The sequence below is a fragment of the Carcharodon carcharias genome, chromosome 15 (genome assembly GCF_017639515.1).
Source record: "Carcharodon carcharias isolate sCarCar2 chromosome 15, sCarCar2.pri, whole genome shotgun sequence".
Taxonomy (NCBI): domain Eukaryota; kingdom Metazoa; phylum Chordata; class Chondrichthyes; order Lamniformes; family Lamnidae; genus Carcharodon; species Carcharodon carcharias.
The window spans coordinates 55,324,000-55,347,372 of NC_054481.1; the positions used below are offsets into that span (position 1 = coordinate 55,324,000).

Here is a 23,373-nt window from a genome sequence, read left to right on the forward strand (position 1 = left end):
AAAATAAAATGGGCCAACTGATGCAACGTTACATCCGATTAAAACTGCCATCTTCATTTACACAGTACAAAGTGGAGAATATGAGAGGTGTTTGCTGTCGTGATTGTAAATTGATGGATGCTCAGAGGAAGATGGTTTCAATCATTCCACTTTTTTTTGGAAAAATATACTTTCTTCATAAAATGTCTGAAAGAGCATTACAAAACATTCAAAATGGCTATCATCAAAAGTGCAATCATATACCAGTTTTCCACAAAGATCATGAGGTGCCTCAATACAGTCAATGAACATTATAGACATTTCAACATGGTCATTACAGTCAGTCAGACAGTGCAATGGTATTCAAGTTATCGACATAGATAATGTTGCACTCTGAGGTGCTTCAATACAATCATGATACATGTAGTATTCACTGTATACCTTCAACGTGAATCATACAGCCCAAGGGGCCTAAGCAATTCCCAGCTCTTCGGTGCACTGTGGCAGAAAAGTCTTAGCGAGCAACCTTTCCCCATTGCACCTTTGCAGCGGCTGCCCCAAACTTTAGTGCATCCCTCAGCATGTAGTCCTGGACCTTAGAATGTGCCAGTCTGCAACACTCAGTGAGGGACAACTCTTTGCACTGGAAGACCAATGAGTTTTGGGCAGACCGATGAGCGTCTTTCACCGAGTTGATGATCCTCCAGCTGCAGCTGATGTTTGTCTCGATGTGTGTCCCTGGGAACAGCCCACAGAGCACAGAATCCTGTGTCACAGAACTGCTCAGGATGAACCTCGACAAAAACCATTACATCTCTCTCCAAACCTTCTTTGCAAAGGCACATTCCACAAGGAGGAGAACAACAGTCTCTTCCCCACCACAGCCACCTCGAGGTCAGCGTGCAAAGGCGGTGAGACTCCTGGCATGTAGGAAGGATCTGACGGGCAGAGCCTTTCTCACCACCAGCCAAGCTATGTCTTGGTGCTTGTTGGAAAGTTCTGGCAATGAGGCATTCTGCCAAATGACTTTGACAGTCTGCTCGGGGAACCATCCGACAGGATCCACCATCTCCTTTTCCCGCAGGGCCTCTAGGACCGACCACTGCCTAATGGGCTTATGGTCAAAGGTGTTTCTCTGCATAAATTTTTCCACGAGGGACAGGTGGTATGGCACGGTCCAACTACTTGGAGCGTTCCAAGGCAGCGTGGCCAGACCCATCCTTCGCAACACCGGGGACAGGTAGAACCTCAGCACGGAGTGACACTTGGTGTTTGCATCCTGAGGGTCTACGTACAGCTTGATGCAGCCACACGCAAAGGTGGCCATCAGTATGAGGGTGATGCTGGGCACGTTTTTTCCACCTTTATCTGGAGGTTTGTTCATTGTGTGCCTGCGAACACGATCCATTTTCAACCTCCAGATAAAGAGAAAGATGGCTCAGGTGATTGCCACAGTGCAAGAGTGAGGAATGGCCCGACCTGTGCCATGTACAGCAACACGGAGAGTGTCTCACACCTGATGACCAGGTTCTTACCCACAATGGAGAGGGACCTACGCTCCCACATGCCTAGTTTTCTTTTCACCATAGCCACTCACTTCTTCCAGTTTCATTCCACGACATTATAAACCAATCTCAATAGAACACCCAGTAAATTAGGAGGTAATTAGACTCACTCAATACCTTAGATTCATTTCATAGTTTATATGGTCACTCATTTCTCACCAAAGTTAATTCTTAAAAAAAAAGAAAGTGGAAAAAATTACAGGACTGAGATCTGTCAATAGTTTCTGGCTCCACTTCTGATAACATCACTGGTATGTCCATATCCTAACCTGCAATAAATCTTATTCACCCATCACCCTGTGTGCACTGACCACTATTGGCTCTTGGTTTGGCAACACCATGACATTAAAATTTTCATCCTTGTTTTCAAGTATGGCTTTGCTCCTTCCTATCTTTGTAACCTCCCCCAGCACAACTGTCTTGAGATCTTTACTCTTGTCCAATACTGACCTCTTGTACATCTGCAATTTTAAAAGTTCCATCAATGTTGCCTGGGCCATGAGCTGCCTAAGCCCTAAGTTCTGGAATTCCTTCCCTAAACATCTTCCCCTCTTTACCTCTTCTCCTTTAAGATGCTCTCTAAAACCTATGTCTTTGACCAAACTTTTAGTCACCTGTCCTAATATCTACTTATGTGACTATCCTGTTATGATACCTTGGGGTGTTTTACAATGTTGAAGAGACCACATAAATGCAAGTTGTTTTTATTACTGAAGTGATGAGGGAGCACAAAGGAAATGCTTATGTACACAAGTGCAGGACAATTTTTATTACTGGAACTAATTCTGAAATTCCACTCCTCTCCTTCACCCCAATGCATTTGGTTATTGCCCAACTCAGCAATAAATTGGGAATCTGAAGTGGATTGTGGGTATTTTCTGTCACTCAGTTTAGAAGAGGTAATTCCCCCCCATTCCAAACTGGGCTGATTCAAATTGATTGAAAACTGTATGCAGCAGTTACAAATTATATTCATATAATCTAGTCCTGACACTTGGTAGAAAAAAGACTTGCATTTATATAGCTCCCTTCATGACCTCAGGACATCCTAAAGTGCTTCAAAGCCTCTGACGTATTTTTGAAGTATATTAACTGCTATAACATAGGAAACATGGTAGCCAGTTGTGCACAGAAATGTCCGCATAATCTATTTCAGGTGTTCAGGGATAAAGAAATAATTATTGGCCTGGCCACTGGGGAGAATTTCTGCTATTTATAGTGCTGAGATTGAAATGAGAATTGATAGTTCCAGAATTCTAACAATGAGTGCAAAAAGTACGATTGATTCAACAGTTAAGAAAGAAAGCAAGAACTTGCATATTGCACCTTTCATAGCCTCAGCATGTTCCAAAGCGCTTTGCAGCCAATGAAGTACTTTTGAAGTGCAGTCACTATTTTCATATAGGAAACAAGCAGCCAATTTGTGTACAAACAGTAAATGACCAGATAATTTGTTTTTAGGTATTGTTTAAGGGATATAAGGGAGAATTTCCCTGCTCTTCTAAGTAGTGTGCATGGATCTTTTACATCCTTCCAAGAGGGTAGATGGGGTCTTGGTTTTACATCGCTTCCAAGAAGCAACACCTCCGACAATGCATCACTCACTCAGTACTGCACTGGAGATTCAGCCTAGATACTTTTGCTCAACTCAGCTGAATTTAATGGCCATGGATTGGCCCCAAAAAGCCTGTGACAATCTTGCTACAGCCATTTCTGGGAGCCCCGACAGGATTAAATGCCTATCAGATAGTCTACTGACTGCTGTCTGGGCTTCAGTACATTTAAAGGCAAAGAACACTCCTCCAAAAACTGCCTGCCAATCAAAGGACTGACAGTTCTTCAATCCCAGCAGTGCTACTAGGAGCAGTGGCCATTGCTGCTACTGCAAAAGGCCCCGGGAGATAAGATGGCGGGCTCTCGGGACCAGTCAGGCAGGCTCTGGTGAAGGGGTTTGAGGAGGTGGGGGTGGCGGTGGTGGGTGGGGTGGTAGGTTGATGTGGAGGTCAAAGGGAGCTCTTACAGTGGGGTTGGCACTTACTGCCAGGGAGCACACCCTGGGGCTTTAGGTGCCCAATCAGGAGGGCACCCCTCCAAACCCCCAGATCCACCCACCCCACCCCACCTTGGCAGCGTGACGGGGCCCTTAGTGACCAGTTTGGGTTGTAGGTTTTAGGGAGCATCTTAAAGGAAGAGAAGTAGAGAGGGGGTGATATTTAGATAAGGAATTGCAGAGCTTAGGGCCTAGGCAGCTGATGGTATGGCCAACATTGATGGAGCATCTAGAAGTGCGGAGGCACAAGAGAGCCAGTTGGCTTCCATGCATGGAGGTCGTCCTCAACCTTCACCATCCCAACTTCACGGGAGAGAGTTGGGAAGGCGATGAGTTCTCCATCTTGCATCTTTACATTTGATTATACGGGGCCCCTGCCTCCTGTGCTAGGAAGGGAATTAAATTCCTCCCAATGAGTGGGACTTGAACCCTTCAGAAGGGAGAGTGCTATCAAACAAGGCACAGCAAACATTTGGGTGATGCAGCTCCTTATTTGAGCCTCAACAAGGCAATTTGACCGTAGAAGATATCACAGCTAAGATAGGCCCTTACATCTACCATGTCTACTGTCCAGGAGACAATAGTGAATAGGTTCATGGTTAATTGATTTTCCTCTCTTTAACCTATGGGTATGGGAACTAGTTGTAACATCTTGATTAAGATCAGCTAACTCAGTATTGAAGCTGAGACTTCCTGGTCTATATCTGTATAACATCAATTTATCCATCGAGTCATCAGGAGAGCTAACTGCTGGGTGTTTCAAGGCAAGTAAATAATAGTACATCTCCCTTATCAGATCAAATTTTAATATAGCTACTCCATTAGAAATATGAGAACTTCATATCTGGGCCAATAGGGGAATATTACAATTGCCCTCCAATGATGAGTTCATTGGAAAAAAATGGAAGGCTCCAGGAGGATAGACCTGTCCAAACCCATGCCTCCTGTTTCCTGGTTTTCAAGTGGCATAGAGTTGTGGAAATGTTGTTGAAATAACAAACTTGTCAGACTTCCACAATTTCAAGCTATTTAAAGCCACCTGGAATATCACACAGATGCCAAAACAAAATAAATCCTATGGTACTTCAATTAAAAAGGCCTGATTAACTTGGGGACCAAATTCTTATAGGAAGTAATTATGATCAGAAAAAATCTCAAATCAGCCTTATTATATTGTCTTTTCTTCCCCTTCTTAGGAAAACCAAGACAAGCTGTTGAAACTATCTCAAGGAATGTCTGCAGATGGGGACACAGTGCACACAAGAATTCAAAGAGAACTGTGTGTAGAGAAAAAATGGACAAGGAAAATGTCATGAAGCAAGCAAATAATTGCACCTCAGTTTATTAATTAGCATTTCAAAAATAAAGTGTACACTGAGCCCTGCAAAATATCTCAACTTGTTGTAGAGGTGGGTGCTATTGACAGCTCTTTGCTCACAAACCCCGAGAGCACAAGGGGATGGCTCTGCACAGTCTCACTCTCTGGGTCTCTCTAGCCTCCTTGTTTAATGCTGCTGGAGTATATGGTGACTGCTGGCTCATTGAGGGAGAGAAAGGATTTGTGTGGCTGGCAATTTGCAGCCAAAACCAACCCCCATACGAATCCATTCCTCAGCACATCAACAGCACCATCGTGGACCTCCGGCTGAATGAGAACAAGATCAAAAGTGTCCAGTATTCCTCACTGAACAGGTTTGGCAACCTGACAGAACTCAATCTGACCAAGAATGATATTTCCTACATCGAGGATGGAGCCTTTTCTGCCCAGTACAACCTGCGTGTTTTGCAACTGGGATTCAATAAGCTTCGGAACATCACTGACGGTATCCTGCGGGGACTGGGCAGGTTGGAATATCTCTATCTCCAAGCCAACCTAATTGAGGTGGTGAGTCCCAATTCCTTTTGGGAATGTCCCAATATTATGAACATCGACCTGTCCATGAATCGGTTGCAAACATTGGAAAGTTCCACCTTCCATGGTCTTGGCAAACTCACGACTTGTGAACTCTATGGCAACCCATTTTACTGCTCCTGCAATTTGCTGGGCTTCCTGAAATGGCTGGTGCAGTTCAACAACACCACCAGGAGCTATGATCGGATGCAGTGTGAATCCCCATCTCGTTACGCAGGCCATGCCTTGCTGAGCCAAAGCCAGACACAGAGCGCCTACAGCTTGCTTGTCTCAACTTGTGATGACACCTACACCTTTGACCCCAAGTTCATGCCTACCCGGATGCCCCCGACCACCACCACCTCTGACAGCCCTTGCGGAGCTGAAGACTGCTCCTCAGGCGATGATCCCACTCCCATTATAACCTACCATTCCCCTACCCGTGAAACTCGTGCACCAGTGATAAAGGTAGAGCATGTTACTTACACAACTGCCACTTTGTTAGTGCAGATCCCCCGGCCTTTCAGTAAAATGTACATTCTGGTGCAATACAACAACAGCTTTTATGCAGACATAAAGAAGTTGCAAACAGAACAAGAGATCATTAAGCTGGACAGGCTCCAGCCCCACACCGCTTACACATACTGCGTGGCATCTATCCGGAATGCCTTAAGGTACAATCAAACCTGTGTCACGTTTTCTACAGGAAGCGACAAGACAAGAGGCACAGTACCGCCACCATCAACTGCAACACACTACATCATGACTATTCTTGGCTGCCTTTTTGGGATGGTCATAGTGCTGGGGCTGGTGTATTACTGTCTGCGCAAGAAGAGACAACAAGAGGAAAAGCACAAAAAGCCTGGCAGTATGACGAAGACTATCATTGAGCTGAAGTATGGGGCGGAGATGGAAGCCAGCACCATCTCCCAGTTAGTCCAGAAACCAGTGCCGCCTTGCGAAGCCGCACCCAGGATGCCTTTCCTTCCATCATCAGGGGACACAGAGTCACATAAGCTTCAGGAGTTGAGCGAGACACCTAAAACCACCAAGGGCAACTATATTGAGGTGAGAACGGGGGAGTCTTCCGATCGGAGGGACGTAGAAGGAGGTGGGCAGGGCCGGAGTTCTGCTGCAGAGATCTCGACTATTGCCAAAGAAGTGGATAAGGTGAATCAGATCATCAATAATTGCATAGATGCACTGAAATCAGAGACTGGCTCTTTCCAAGGAGGTAAGGTTGGGGCCATGGCTTCAGTGGACCCCCAGGTGCTAATGATCACCGAGCAACCGCAGGGCAAGCCTGGGTTCTTGTCCCCCATTTCTAAGGAGAGTTACCATCCACTGCAGAGGCATAGCAGTATCGAAGAGACCCCTAAACGCCCCAGCACCTCCTCCAGTGGCTCCGCAAGAAGTCCCAGGTCCTTCCACTCCGATATCTCGGTGCCAGGGCACGCCTGCAGGTCTGAGGCCCAGTACATCGAGAAGGCATCTCCGATTGCGGCCAGCAGCCCGGCCGCAGTCCCACGGGCACAGCAGCGCAGCGAGCACCGCCACTCCTATCCGGGTCGGCGCCAGGATGATCAGCCACTGTCAGAGGGACCGAGCGGCCGCAGCAAGCCTTCCATCCTGGAGCCGCTTAGCCGGCCCCGGCGGGATATGGCATACTCGCAGCTCTCACCTCAGTACCATAACCTCAGCTACTCATCCAGCCCGGAGTATAGTAGCAAGCCGCCTCTGGGCATCTGGGAACGCTTCAGATTGCACAAGAAGAGGCACAAAGAGAGAGAGGAAGAGTACATGGCAGCGGGACATGCGCTGAGGAAAAAAGTGCAGTTTGCCAAGGATGAGGACCTGCACGATATCCTCGATTACTGGAAGGGTGTCTCCAATCAGCACAAATCTTGAGCCCTTGAGATATTGAAAGTAATCGGACCAAAAAAACCAATCAAACAAAAACTTTACAGCTGCTGTTTTTAACCTGACCAACTCTACTGTTCTTAAAAACTTTAATCTCCCTCACAAGTCTGTGCACCAAAACCCTCAAAACTGAAGTCTAAAACCTGTACAAAGGATTTCTTTTTTAAAATTATATATATATAAGATATATACATATATAAAGGACACCCAGAAGCCTTGGAATATTGGATGTTATTTATCGCATGACTCTGTCCTGTGACTGTGACTCACTGTAGTATACATGGGGCATTATGGTTCGTTGTACAATGTACACTGTGACTAGACTGTGCCGTATAATTGTAGCTCACACACCGCTCACACCTTGCATTGTACAGTAATATTTACTAGTAAATATCCCCCTTCTCCCTGCAGTTCTGTACAGATAAATTTCTATATTTGCAATGATGTTTCTGGATTTTTTCGCCTGTTTGTATCAGGTTTTAATTGCGGATTTTACAGAACAGTTTGTTCGGTTTCCAGTGAATATCCGAATAACTGACCCCGGGCATTGGATAAAACTGCACTGGTGAAAGAAATGGACTGAATGGTTTCTTCTGTCACACTCTCTTTCTGTCTCATTGGTCCAAGTCATGAGTTCTCTCGGAAAGAGTAAAATCTTAACTGCCAATGGGACACAGAGAGCTCATCATATCTTTAAGGGGGTCAGTCTTGTTCCGTAGGCGACAGATGTATTGCGTTGTAAAGTTTTGTTAAACTGAAAGATCTAGGTGAAGTACTTGGAGTAATGTGCAGAGTCCTGGTCTCCCTATTTATGAAAGGGATATAGAGGTAATGGAGAAGGTAAAGGAAAGATTCACAATGAGACTTTCTTCTTGACTTCTCTGTCTTAAGGCAGGTCTGATTCATAATACCACTACCTCCACTACAAATAGGGTTAAGGAGACAGGTCCCAAATCCACCCCAGCTGGAACAGGGATTGAATCCCATGCTGTTGGCACCAATCTGATCCACACCAACCATCCAGCCAACTGAGCCAACAAGCCTGCCAAGGAGTCTAAGTTACAGTGACAGCATACACTTTCACATGTATGTTGTAGTATGGAGCTAAAAATATTGATGGTAGAGGATCCAATTTTCTTTCCATCACATGGCTGATCAATAATCTCTCATTTTTACCAGTTGCCATTGCATATGTTAGAAAGATTTACAAGTTGATACTCAACCTGTTTGGCCATGATATAAACACACCATCCTTGGCCTTCAAATCTGGGGATAGGACTTGAACTCAGAGCTTCTAGCTCAGAGCAGGGATGCTGGCCATTGTGCCACAGGACCTCCTACAAGGCAGACACCAGAACTGAAATATGATATTGATTAGGAAAGGCAGCAGAACAAGCTGGGTTTTTATTCTGGAGAAAAATGAAGGCTGAGTAGTGACCTGATAGACATCTTTAAAATTAGCTAAGAAGTTTGATATGGTAGAAATGGAGGAAATGTTTCTACTTATTGATGAGGCTAAAACTAAGGTCATAAATGTAAGATAGTAACTAATAAATCCAATCCCAGAGAGTGGGTAGAATGTGGAACTCATTACCACATAGAGTCACAGAGGTGAACAGCACAGATGCTATCGAAGCAATTTAAGCACGGTGGGGAGTAGGGATGAAAAGGGTCTGTTGGTAGAACTACATGAAGAGGAGTGGAAGGAGGTTTGTGTGGAGCAGAAGCCAACATGGATCAGTTGGGTTGAGTAGTCTGGTTCTGTGCTGTAAATATCTTGCTGTACAACCTCACCTGATTTTGCTTCATGTTGAATTTTCCCACGTCAAAGTTAAATTTGCCCCACTCTCTTCCCAGTGGTTAATATATGTAGTCTTTGTACTGTAATTGGATTAGCAGATATTACCTAAACTACAGTCTCTAAGTCCCAGGCCTATGTATATATACACTGGAAAAAGTCCAAGATATCAAAACTGCCTTCAATTCTTCCTGACTTTGAGTCCATGTGCAAGAAGGAAGAAAGAAATCCTTTCATTTATATGGTGCCTTTCACCGCCTCAGGACATTCCAAAGCACTAAATATTATTGAGGTGTAGTTACTGTTGTAATGTAGGAAACACAGCAATCAATTTTCACTCAGCAAGGTTCTACAAAAGAGAGGAAAGAGACAATGACCAGATAATCTGCTTTTAGTAAAGTTGATTGAGGGATACATGCTGACAAAGGCATCAGGGAGAACTCCACTGTTCTACTTTGAAATAGGGCAAATAGACTTACCTGAATTTAGGGATGAATAAGTGTGAATGCTGCATCTTATGACTGTCTTTTCTGAATAAGGTGTTCTGTACCATTCAATTGCTCAGCCTTCTGAGTCAAAAGGTTGTGGCTCTAAGCCCCATCCCAAGGTCTTGCTTTTGATGAGATGTTCACATCCTTCTGAGATTCAGGTGGATTTTAAACATCCAGTGGTTCTAGTTAAGTAAGAACATGGGGTTCTGCCAGTCTATGGATGAACAACCCTCCCTCAAAACACATAAAAACAAATTAACTGGTCATTTGTCTCATTGCTAATGGTGGGATCTTACTAAGTACAAAATGGTACTGCATTAAAATATAATTGGAACCTAAGACATAAGGGAAGTAGGCCATTTGGCCCTCTACTCTTCTCTGCCATTTGATAAGATCATGGCTGATCTGGTTGTGGTCTCAATTCCACTTTCCTGTTTACTCCTTATAACCCTTGACTCCCTTGTCCATCAATAATCCACAAAGCCACAAAATCAAAAAGCTACAGAGATCAGTGCTGGGGCCTCAACTTTTTACAATTTATATAAATGACTTGGATGTAGGGACTGAAGGTATGGTTGCTACATTTGCTGATGATAGGTAGGAAAGTAAGTTGTGAAGAGGATATAAGGAGGCTACAAAGGGACATAGATAGGTTAAGTGAGTGGGCAAAGATTTGGCAAATGGAGTCCAATGTGGGCAAATGTTAAACTGTCCATTTTTTCAGGAAGAATATAAAGGAAGCATATTATCTAAATGGTGAGAGATTGCAGAATTCTGAGATTCCTAGTTCATGAATCACAAAAGGCTAGCGTGCAGGTATGGCATGTAATTAGGAAAGTAAATAGAATGCTATTATTTATTGCGAAGGTAATTGAATACAAAAGTAGTGAGGTTATGCTTCAGTTGTACAGGGCACTGGTGAGATCACATCTGGAGTACTGTGTACAGTATTGGTCTCCTTATTTAAGGAAAGATGTAAATGCATTAGAAGCAGTTCAGAGAAGGTTTATTAGACTAATATCAGGAATGGGTGGGTTGTCTTATGAGGAAAGGTTGGACAGACTAAGTTTGTATCTACTGGAGTTTAGAACGGTAAGAGGTGATTTGATTGAAACCTTTAGGATCCTGAGGGGTCTTGAAAAGGTGGATGTAGAGAGGATGTTTCCTCCTGTGGGAGAATCTGGAACTAGGGGTCACTGTTTAAAAGGGATTGCTCATTTAAGGCAGAGATGAGGAAACATTTTTTTCTCTCAGAGGGTCATGAGTCTTTAGAATTGTTCCTCAAAAGGCAGTGGAAGCAGAGTCTTTGAATATTTTTAAGGCAGAGTTGGATAGGTGCTTGATAACAAGGGAGTAAAAGGGTATTGGGGGTAAAGAGAGGTTACAAGCAGATCAACCATGATTTTATCGAATGATGGAGCAGGCTCCAGGGGCCGAGTAGCCTACCCCTGTTCCTAATTCATATGTTCGCATGTTTGTATGTAGAAATCTATCAAACTCAGCCTTGATTATATTCAATGACCCAGCCTCCACAGCTCTCTGGGGAAGAGAATTACACGTACCAATGAACCTCAGAGAAAAAAAAGTCTCTGTCTTAAAAGGGAGACCTCTCATTCTTAAACTGTGTCCCCTAGCTCTCCCCAAAAGAGGAAACATCCTCCCAGTATCCACCCTTTCAAGCCCCTCAGGATCTTATATGTTTCAATAAGATCACCTCTCAATCTTTTAAACTCCAATGGATACAGGCCCAACTTGTTTAACCTTTCTTCATAAGATAAAGTCTTCATTCCAGCAATGAATCGAGTGAATCTTCTCTGAACTGCTTCCAATGCAATTATATCCTTTTTCAAATAAGGAGACCAAAACTGTACACAGTACTCCAGATGTGGTCTTACCAATGTCCTGTAGTAAAACTTCCCTACTTTTATATTCCATTCCCTTTGCAATAAACACCAACATTCCATTTGCCTTCCTAATTGTTTACTGTGCCTGCATACGAACCTTTTGTGATCGATGTACCAGGACATCAAGATTCCTCTGTACCACCTTGTTCTGCAGTCCCTCTCCATTTAAACAGTATACTGCTTTTCTAATCGTCTTGCCAAAGTGGACAAGTTCATATTTTCCGACATTATACTCTAACTGCCAATTTTTTTCCCACTCACTTAACCTATCTACATCCCTTTACAGACTCTCTACTTCCTCTTGACAACTTACTTTCCTACCTATCTTGGTGTCATTGGTGAATTTAGCTACCATACTTTTGGTCCCTTCATCCAAGTCAACAATATAGATTTTAAATAGTTGAGGGTCCAGCAATGATCCCTGTGTCATTCCACTAGTTACAGCTCCCAACCCGAAAATGACCCAATTATCCTTACCTTGCTTCCCGTTAGGTAGATCTTGACTTTGTGAATTAGTATTAAATGGGTAACTTTAATATAAATAAAAATTGGGAGAGATTTAAAATGGGTGACCTGTTTTAAATTGTTGTCATAAGTCAGGATCTACCTGTGAGATGTTTGTGAGAAGCAATAAGGCACTATGCACTAAATATTGAGAATGAAACCAAGGAATGGCGGAGAGGGAAATAGAAGGAAATTTGAATTAGAGTCAAATAAGGTACAGAAAGAGAAATAAAGAGAAGGAAAGAAAGGTTGGATTAAGAGAGAAATAAAAAGAGACAGAAGAAAAAGTAAGGAAAAATAATGTAAATTTTAAATTTAATATTTTTAAACTCTCCAAGCACAATTTATTACCTGAAAGAAAGAAAATCCACAGTTTATATTGTTCAATTTTTAGGCCAGAGGGGTTGATTGGCATTGCATTAACAATTATTACCTTATTAAAAAGTATTTTGCAATATCTGCATGAATTGACTCGTAGTTCTTGATATTTGCAATTCACAGTGTATCTTTTTTAATTGCCTGAATTTGATGGCTGATTTACGCTTTAATAATGGCGTGCATCATTACATTTCCAGCAAGAATCAACCATAATGTCCACTGACCCTATCTACAATTCAGCAAATGTAAAGTAACCTGCTATCCAGTCCCTCCCTCTCCCTTCTTTATGACTTCTTTATGTTTCTCAATTATTAACCCAATGGCCCATTACTGTAAAGATTGCACAATCCTACATAAATAGTGAGCACACCCATACGCCAGCTATAAATCTTTACCGTCATTCATGGAGTGGGCTTTTCCAGATTTATTCTGGAAAGTTTTACAAGACAAAAGACAAATGAAAAATACAATGACCTCTGCAACCTCTGGAACTATTTTAATAACAGGATGACCATTTGTTAGTGACGTCATGGGCTTTAACCACAGATTTTTCAAATCTTAAAGTTAACAGTAAAGCTCTCTGCAGCTTTACACATCCCTTTTGTTATAGGGTCGGAAAATTGAGTAGCACTCAATCAGTGATTTCCCTATTGTTTAAAATCTTCAATTACAGGGCTCTTTCATACTTTCTGTCCAAGTCAAAATGCAAATGAATCTACTTCTATTACAAATATAGATTACTTGATACTCATAAGATATATGACTGTAATGGAATCTCTGGGTACTGATGGTATCATAAACAAGAACAACAAAGTTCAGATGCGTTTCAATGTCAAATTTCAGGGATTAAATTGTTCTTTGTTTCTTTAAGCAATATATCAAGTATAAACAGGATGGAACTCTTTTGAAAAAGAGAAAAACTATGCAAGGGTTTGACAGGTTTGATGTAGCCAACACTTTTCCACTTGCAGAGGAGACCAAAACTAGAGGCCATATATAAATGTAATAAAATCCAATTAGGTATACAGGAGGAACTTCTTTACCCAGACAGCTCACCACCAAAAGGAGAGTTTAGGTGAATAGCAGAGATGCGTTTAAGGGGAGGCTAGATAAGCATAAGGAAATAAGGAATAGAAAGATACACTGGGGGTTAATGAAGAAGGTTTGGGAGGAGGCTCATGTGGAGCATAAACATCAGCATAGGACAGACAATTGTGCCAACTGGCCTGCTTCTGTGCTGTGGACCTTACGTAAATGCTCCACATATATACTTCAGTAGCTTTAACTTAACTTCAGGCTTTATATAGCATAGTTAGGTGCCAACCAGTATTGAATTTTATACATAACACCACCAGCTTACTATTATATGCAGGTAACCCTAAGCTGCTTAGCTAGACTATCTGAACTCAAACAACAACTTGCATTTACAAAGCACCTTTAACCTAGTAAAAGATCCCAAGGCACTTCACAGGACTGTAATCAAACAAATTTTGATATCGAACCACATAAGGAGATATTAGGTCAGATGATCAAAAACTTGGTCAAAAAGGTAGGTTTTAAGGACCGTCTCAAAGAGAAGTAAACACTGCTAATTAAAGGTGTTAAATAGTTTCATAGTCTGAAGTAAACAGGTTAAACTTTGGATCTTTATGCTCAGTTTGGCTAAGTTTAAAGTGTGGGTAATTCACACACATGACACAGTACATTCTGTACCCAGAGAGTGGTTAGAATGTGGAACTTGCTTCCACAAGGATTAAATTAGGCAACATGAGTGAATTTAAGGATAAGCCAAATAAACATTGAGGGAGAAAGAAGAAGAAGGATATTCTGTTCAGGTTAGATGAAGAGGAGTGGGTGGAGGTTTGTGTGGAGCATAAATAGAGGTGTAGACTTGGTGGGCCAAATGGCCTGTTTCTGTGATTGCATGGTACCCATAGTTAAATACGAGTCTCTTCCAACCCTATTTCATCAGCAAATTTTATCAGCATTACCTTTTAATCCTTTCCTCCTCATTTGTCTATCTAGCTTCCCATTAAATAGGAACATAGGAACAGGAGAAGGCCATTCAGCCCATCGAGCCTGCTCAGCCATTCAATATGATCATGGCTTTTACCCACACTATCACCATAAACCTTTATGTTATTGTTAATTGTCAATAATGTTATTGTTGAAATCTATCAATCTCTACCTTAAACACACTCAATGACTGAGCTTCCACTGCCCTCTGGGGTAGAGAATTCCAAAGATTCACAACCCTCTGAGTAAATTTCTCTTCATCTCAGTCCTAAGTGGCTTCCCCCTTACTTCGAAATTGTGTCCCTAGTTCTAGCCTCCCCAACCAGAGGAAACATCTTACCTGCATCTACCCTGTCTATTCCTTTAAGTATTTTGCAGGTTTCAGTGAGATCCCCTCTCATTCTTCAGAACTCTAGAGTTTCCCCAATCTTTCTTCATAAGACAGTCCCGCCATCCCCAGAAAAAGTCTGGTGAAACTTTGTTGCACTCCCTTTGTGGCAATAATATCCTTTCTGGGGTAAGGAGGCCAAAATTGCACACAGTACTCCAAGTGCAGTCTAACCAAGCCTCTATACAATTGAAGCAAGACTTCACTACTCCTGTACTCAAATCCTCTTGCAATAAAGGCTAACATTCCATTAGGCTTCCTAATTGCCTGCTGAACCTTCTTGTTAGTTTTCAGTGACTTATGGGCAAGGATACCCAGGTCCCTTTGTGCATCTACGTTTTCTAATCTCTTCCCATTCAGGAAATACTCTGCACATCTGTTCATTCCACCAAAGTGGATAACCTCACATTTTTCCACATTATATTCCATCTTCCATGTTATTGTCCACTCAGTAAGTCTGTCCAAATCCTCCTGTAGCTGCTTTACATCTTACTCATAACATACATTCCCGCCTAGCTTTGTATCATCTGTGAACTTGGAAATATTACATTTGGTCCCCACATCGAAATCATTGATACATATTGTGAGCAGCTGGGGCCCAAGTACTGATCTTTGTATACCCCACTAGTCACAGCCTGCCAATGCGAGAATGATCTGTTTATTCCTACTCTGTTTTCTGCCTGTTAGCCAACCCTTAATCCATGCCAGTATATTACCTCCTATCCCAAATGCAGCTATCCTAGTCACCTCATCCAGTCAATATGGTAATGAGTTCCACATTCTAACCACTCTCAGATTAAAGCAGTTTCTCTTGAATTTTGTATTGGATTTATTAGTAATTATCTTATACTTATGGCCTCTGGCTCCAGTCTCCCCGACAAATAGAAACATCTTATCTATGTTTACCCTATGAAACCCTTTCATGATCTTGAAGATTTCTAGTATCCAGCAATGCCTCAATTTAAAATTTCTCATCCTTGTTTTCAAATCCCTCCATAGCCTTGACCTCTCTATCTCTTCCAACCCTCCAAAATCTCTGCACGCCTCCAATTCTGACTTCTTGCACATCCCTGGTTTTAATCACTCCACCATCAGTAGCTGTAGTCTATCAGCTAACCCTCTCAGTCTTCTCCTTTCTAGAGAAAACAAAAACACAGCCATTAATCTTTCCTGATAAGTATAATCTCTCAGTACCTATATCCTAGTAAATTTTGTACCTTCTTCAGTGCCTCTATCATGCCTTTTATAATGTGGAGACCAAAACTGTTCACAGTACTCCAGGTAAACTCTAACCAAGGTGCTATACAAGTTTAACATAATCTCTCTGTTTTTCAATTCTATTCTAGAGATTAGCCCCAGTGCTTTGTTTGCCATTTTAATAGCCTTATTAACCTGTTGTTACTTTGCAATTTGAGTATTTGACCCTCCAGATCCCTTTCCTCGTCTACAAGATCTAGATACTTATTTTCTAAGGAGTTTGTGACTTCCTTATTCTTCCTACCAAAGTGTACTGCCTCACACTTAGCTATTTATAAATTCATTTGTCGATTGCACACCCAATCTGCAGGTTTATTATGTCTTCCTGTATTTTTTTGTTTTTCTCCTCTATATTAACTATTCTCCCCAATTTGCTGTCTTATACAAATTTGAAATTGTACTTCTGATTCTAAATCCAAATCATTTATAAAATTGTGAACAGCAGTGGCCAGTGCACTGATCTTTGTGGAGCATTCATTTTGTCAATCTATCTAACTATTTTCTGTTACTCTCCGTTTGCTGTTTTGTAACCAGCTTGTTATCTATTCTGCTACTTGTCCGGACTCCACTTGTTCTAACCTTAGTGATGAAACTACTATGTGGTGCCTTACTGAAGGCCTTTTGAAAAATCCAAATATATTACATCTACTACATTACCCTTGTCTACCATTTCTGTTACTTCTTCAAAAAAATCAATAAGGTTGGTCAAGCATGAATATCGATTTTGAAATCTGTGCTGACTACTCTTTACTACTTTTTTCAAATTCTAGATGTTTTTCTATTATGAATCCATTATTTTTTCTCTCACTGACATGAAGCTAATTGGTCTATTGTTCCCTGGACTTGTTCTGTTTAACATTTTAAATTGAGGAATCACATTCACTGACTTCCAGTCCTCTGAAATTATTTCCATTTCTAATGAATTATCTTTTATATGTTATACTGCCTCTGCCATCTTTCCCTTACTTTTTTTTAAAATATGTGTCGATGCAATTAATCCAGATCAGAGATTTTATCCTAAATTTGATTAGTTTATCAATTCCCTTTCTATTTCAAATCTTCATATTTTTTTCTGATCTCTTCTTTTAAAGTCATGTCCAGCATTTAAGTTGTTAATTAATTATTTTGCCTCTGTATTCACCTAGTAAACACAGAGGCAAAACTATTATTTAATTTGTTTGCCATTTCACTGTAATTACATGTAACAGCTCTCATGCAAAAGAGGTTTAAAACCTGTTAGTTTAAGAAATGGTTAAGTATGTATGGCCAGCATTCAGTGTCAAAGAAACTGTTCAGAAAAGATCACAGATTCAACTCCCTTCCTGTGCTGAGACTGATAATCTCACTCCATCAAGGGCTGAGAGTGCTGCAATCAGCCTCAGCTGGTGGTGGGGGTGGGGTGGGGGGTTTCTGCTTACTGATTTCTATCCAAAATCTTTTCCTCCTGCTTCTTTAATATTATGAAAGGATTCGATATGGTAGATGCAGGGGTGACATTTCCACTTCTGAGGAAGTCCAAAACTATGGGTCACATATAGAAGTTAGTCACTAATAAATCCAAGAAGGAATTCAAGAAAAACTTTATCAGGAGTGTGGTTAGAATGTGGAACACACTGTCACATGGATAGTGGTTGAGATGAATAGCATAGATGCATTTCAGAAGAAGCTGGATAAATACATAAGGGAGAAAGGAATAGAAAATTATGCTGATAGGATGATGTCCAGTAGGGTGGTAGGAGGCTTGTGTGGAATATAAACTCCAACACAAACGCGTTTGGCCGAATGGTCTGTTTCTGTGCTCTAAATTCTATGTAATACATTATTCTTACCAATCTACTTCCCCTGCTTTGTCTCACTACCAAAAAAACAGAATTCTGCCTGATGCTGCATATATCCCATTGCATGAATTGCCCACATTTAAAGACTCGGTTTAAACAGGATTCACACTTTTACAGTTGCACTCGAGCTGTATAATTGCATGTAATGGGCAAAGTGGCTGTTTACATTCCCTAATTAATGCAATTGCTGGAATGCAGAAATTACCCATGTACAGCAGCTTAGCTCCTAGGCAAGCACAGCCCTGAAAATTGGTCCACAGTGCAAACTCAATTTAACGCTTGTGTGCACAGCAAAATAAGTTTGCAAATGTTCAAGCTCGAGAGCACAAAGAAAGAAATGAAGAGCTGAAGTTTCAGCACTGAAGGGAGCTTGTCTTGTTTTGTTCGTTTTTCTTTTACTGATGCAAAAATACTAAACTAAAATGAATGTAAACTGAAACTTTTCTTTGCATAGTTTTTCAAGCTTTTAGTCCAGTGATATTTGCACTATAATCTTGTGTAAAGTATTGGAAGGGGAAAATGAGGGCCTGCCGGGGGCGGGGGGGGAGGGGGTGGGGGGTTGCTGCGGTGGGAGGAAGGGTTCCTTTGTGTGTTGAGCATAATAAAATAATAAAGCCATTAGAACTATAGAATCCTGTAGCACAAAAGGAGGCAATTTGGCCCATCACTCATGTGCCAACCCTTTGAAAGAGTTTTCCAGTTAGTCCCAGTCACATTCAATTTTCTCACCTTCAAGTATTTATACAATTCTTTAAAGTTCTTTTGGTGTCAACCATGGTTCGGTTATGAGCACTTGTGGCTCTGAGATAGAAGCTTGTGGCTTGAGGACCCACTCCAGAGATTTTGCATAATGTAGGCTGATTCCTAAGTACAGTGATTGTCAAAATAAAAGCAAAAGCAAAATACTGCGGATGCTGGAAATCTGAAACAAAAACAAAAATAGCTGGAAAAACTCAGCAGGTCTGACAGCATCTGTGGAGAGGAATACAGTTAACGTTTCCAGTTCGTATGACTCTTCATCAGAACTGTTTGTGAGTGTCCTTCTCCTTATCAGTACCTTTCTGGTGCTGGTGCCATGCAACCAGTTGAATTTTGTTGATGCTTCCTAAAGTTGAAGTATATTGTTCATAGAGTTCTTAATGAAGGTTGAGAACTCTCTTACAAGCCTGTGCTGTACTTATTCAGATTCCTCAGGAGTTTGATTGAGCCGCAGTGGGGAGGGGACAGTCTATGATAAGTACACACTGTATTTGACTCCTATTAGAGATGTGAACTCCGACTGCCATTTTTTGTTGAAGCTTTTCGTCTTGCAATCATCAGGACAATTTGCAAGAAAATACCAATATAAGGGGAAACAACATATTTATACTATATGAGAAGAGACTGCTGATTGGTTGGCAAGCAGATTCTGATTGGGGGAGGCATTGCCAAGGGATTGCACCAGTTGGTGGTGACTGACAGTCACCAATCAGTACTCTCTTCTCATAAAGTATATGTTGTTGCCCTTGACATTGGTATTTCCTTGCAAATTGTCCTGATGAGGGCAATAATAAAGTTCTATATTACCAAAGGACTATATCCAAAATATTTTGGGGTTTAATACTACTTTTCCCTTTCCCCATCGTTTCCCTCTGCTCTTTCCCATTTTGCTGAGTAAGCCGACCAAACTTGCAGAGTTCTGCCAGTGCAGTTTTTGTAATCAGCTGGACAGGAAAAACAACAAGGTTCATCTGTAAGGACATAATTTTATGCTATTACTATCATGCTGCAAATGCGACACTCCCTTTAACATCATAAAGCTCCATATACCAAGAATGAAGATTCCCTGGAGTTCAGTTGGTATCTATATGGTTCAGTCAGCCCAGGAATTCTCAGGTTCAATCACTGGCTTGTTTCAAGTTAACCAATTTCAACTTGGGTCACTTTGGGATCCTGTATTTGGACTCAGCAGCCCTGGGTTGAGATAGTCAAAGAATTAGGAAGAGTTTCTGTCCTCGACTGCTGTTCCAGAAATATTTCTCGAGAAAAGTGAAGACTGAAGGGTGACCTGATGAAGGGATTTGATAGATTAGATATAGAGATGTTTCCATTTGGTGAGCCATCAACATGAGATAGTCACTAATAAATCCAATAAAGAATTCAAGAGAAACATCTTTATTCAGGAAGTGTTGAGAGCGGAACTACCTACCACAAGCCTTCTCAAGGGCAATTAAGGATGAGCAACAAATGCTGGCCTTGCCACCGAGTATTAAAAAGCAGTGGTTAAGGCAAATAACATGGATACATTTAAGGGGAAGCAAGATAAACACATGAAGAAGAAGGCAGTAGAACGATATGTTGGAGGGGGTAGATGAAGTGTGAGAGGAGGATTGTGTGAAGCGTGAACACCGGCATAGACCAGTTGATGCACATGTCTGTATCTGTGCTGTCCATTCTATGTCGTTCAATGACCGCTGCTGGAAAGTATGTCAGCAAAGATATAGTCAGGACAGCACTGAGTTTGTATTTGATATATTTCTGAGTCAAATAAGATGCCACAAAGTATAAAAGCAAGAATTTGCCATTTCTATAGAACCTTTCAATATCTCTGAAAATCCCAAAGCACGGTGCAGCCAATTAGTATTTTACAGTGTAATCACAGTTATAATGTCGGAAACGTTGCACCAATTTGCATACATCAAATAGCAATGAGTTTTGTCATTTTGATTTAGAGATAAACATTGGTCTGGTTACTTTTTTTAAAATCTTTCACAAGACGTGGGCTTCACTGGCTGGGCCAGTGTTTATTGCCCATCCCTTGTTGCCCTTGAGAAGGCAGTGGTGAGCTGCCTTCTTGAACTTCTGCAGTCCATGTGGCATAGGTACACCCACAGTGCTGTTAAGAAGGGAGTTCCAAGATTTTGACGGAGCAACATTGGAAGAAGTGATATAGTTCCAAGTTAGGATGGTGTATGGCTTGGAGAGGAACTTGCAGGTGGTGGTGCTCCCATGCATCTGCTGGCCTCTCATTCTAGGTCGTAGAGGTCATGGGTTTGGAAGGTGCTGTCAAAGGAACCTTGATGAGTTGCTGCAGTGCATCTTATAGATGGTACACACTGCTGCTACAGTGCGTCAGTGGTGGAGGGAGTGAATGCTGAAGATAGTGGATGGGGTGCCAGTCAAACGGGTTGTTTTGTCTTGGATGATGTTGAGCTTCTTGAGTGTTGTTGGAGCTGTACTCATCCAAGCAAGTAGAAAGTATTCCATCACACTCCTCACTTGTGCCTTGTCGATGGTGGACAGATTTTGGGGAGTCAGGAGGTGAGTTATGCGCTTCAGAGAATTTTCCCCTTCTCTCCAGGGGGCTCAGTTTAACGTCTCATCCAAAAGACAGTAGGCTGAATCATCCCAGATTGGCACTAAGCGCGGTAGTGGACTGGAAATCTAAGCTTTACCTGCCAGGCACAATGGCAGCTTTTCACGCCGTATCATCCCAAAGCCAGCACATTAATTACGCTTTCCCAGGATATATGCCGCTTCAATGGCAGTCGGGTTCCGATTCGCCTGCCAAGCCATCACCTTGACATTTCATCCTACCAGGCACCACATTTAAATTACAGCCGCGTTCAGTGCTTCCAGCCCAGGACTGCTGCAAAGAAGACATGGCCCCGAAAGGCAAGACAACTGCAGCCCTCGTGCACCTTTTGGATGCCATGGAGGCCCACTGTGACGTCCTCTACCACCAATCTAACCGCAGGAGGGGCAGCAACATTACCACTCTGGCTTGGAAGGCGATGGCAATGGTGATCAGTGCCAATGCTGCACAGAAGAGGTTGGCCATCCAATGCAGATGGAGGGTGCTTGATCTCATCCATGCCACCAGGGTAAGGCAACCATCTCATCACACCAAACTCACACACTCAAACCTATCACACATTCACTGGCATCTCACTCACTGCCAGCTCAAGGGATATTACCACCCATTCTCATACACATACCCTCACACGTCCACCTGGCCTCATCTCCTCTGGAGACTGCCACCTCAGTCCTCACCGTCTTGAGGCCACTTGCACAGATCAACATGTGCTCCCCCCACCTGGGATACCTTGCTTCCGCAGTACAACCCTGGTCCTGCAGCCTCTTTTCTTGCCTGAGGCCACTTCTCCCCCTTCCCCAAGCAAGCCCTAGCCCTGCAGCCACTGAAAAGCCACCCACATACGGCTGATCTGGTAAGTAGAGAACTGCCCAAAAGCCCCCCAAAAGTGATGTGATGCTGTCTGTGAAGTCTGGCGCTGATGACTGTGAGTGCTAACTGAAGCAAGGTAGGCAAACAAACCTTGAAATCTCAAGCAAAGTGCAGCCCACCAAGTGCGCACCTTATATATGCTGCTGTGAAACACGTTGGCGTATTTTCTCGTCGACACGGGCGGACCCAGTGAGGGGTGACGATTCCGGCAGGCTGACCTAATAATGATATGCAGATGTATTGCAGTGAGGTTCCCAATGTCCAATGATGGGAAACGTGGCCCACCATCAGCGAGCTGAACGGATGATTGCCAACTGGTTTCAAGCCATTGTGAAATGGATCATGCCATATCCTCCGCTCATGCCACTGAACACACCCAATGCCAGTGGGCACGGAAAATCCCAGCCAGTGTTGCTATCTGTTTCAAGAGTGGGGCTCCCACAGCTGTCTGACACAAAAGCAAGAGAATTACCCCAAGCCACAGCTGAACATCGGTCCATCATGTCTGCGCTGGCTTTTTTTTCTTTTTTTCTGCCTTCACCTCCTCACCCTTCATCCTCCACCCTCACCTCCTCACCCTTCATCCATTCATCCCATCCACCCACACACCCTGACCTCAGCCCCTCCCTCACCCACACCTTGTCGTCCCCTCACCTTCCAGCCTCAAGCACTCACCTCCTCCATCCAAACATATTCACCTCACTCCCTCCACCATTATACCCCTCAGCTCACTCCACCACCCTTAGAGCCAAGAGTGAGTCCAGTTAGGATGGGGAATGGAAAAATCAGAAAGCGTAAGTAAAAAAATCTAAAATTTTCTTCCATTTCATCACAGATATTTAAACCTATACTTGGTATTTAGTAAAATAGTTTGTGCCCATGTCTACATTAGCAAAGGCTGGTAAATACACTTAGGGTGGAATTTTCCGTGCCCGCTGGTGTCAGCTGTGTTCTGTGGTGTGACCAGACAATATGGCAAGATGGCCAAAAATCAGTTTCATGATGTTGTGAAAGTAGTTTGCAATCGTCCACTCTGCCCATTAATGGTGGGCTGTGTTTATTGACTTCGGACGCCGGGAACCTCATTGTAAAACAGCTGCGTGTCATTATAAGCCCATCCTACCGGAATCATCCCCCCCATGCTGGATCACCCAAGCACATTGGCATTC

At 42.5% G+C, this 23,373-nt stretch overlaps 1 protein-coding gene across 1 annotated transcript in view; it reads left to right on the plus strand.

Moving 5' to 3' along the window:
* Positions 1-7,768, plus strand: part of LOC121288377 (protein ELFN1-like) — a 40,275-nt gene extending 32,507 nt beyond the window's left edge. Inside the window, exon 5 of the mRNA XM_041206930.1 lies at positions 5,021-7,768. Within this exon, the coding sequence (XP_041062864.1) occupies positions 5,021-7,393 (2,373 nt within the window). The 3' untranslated portion in view covers positions 7,394-7,768. The remainder of the gene's footprint in view (positions 1-5,020) is intronic.
* Positions 7,769-23,373: the final 15,605 nt, after the last annotated feature.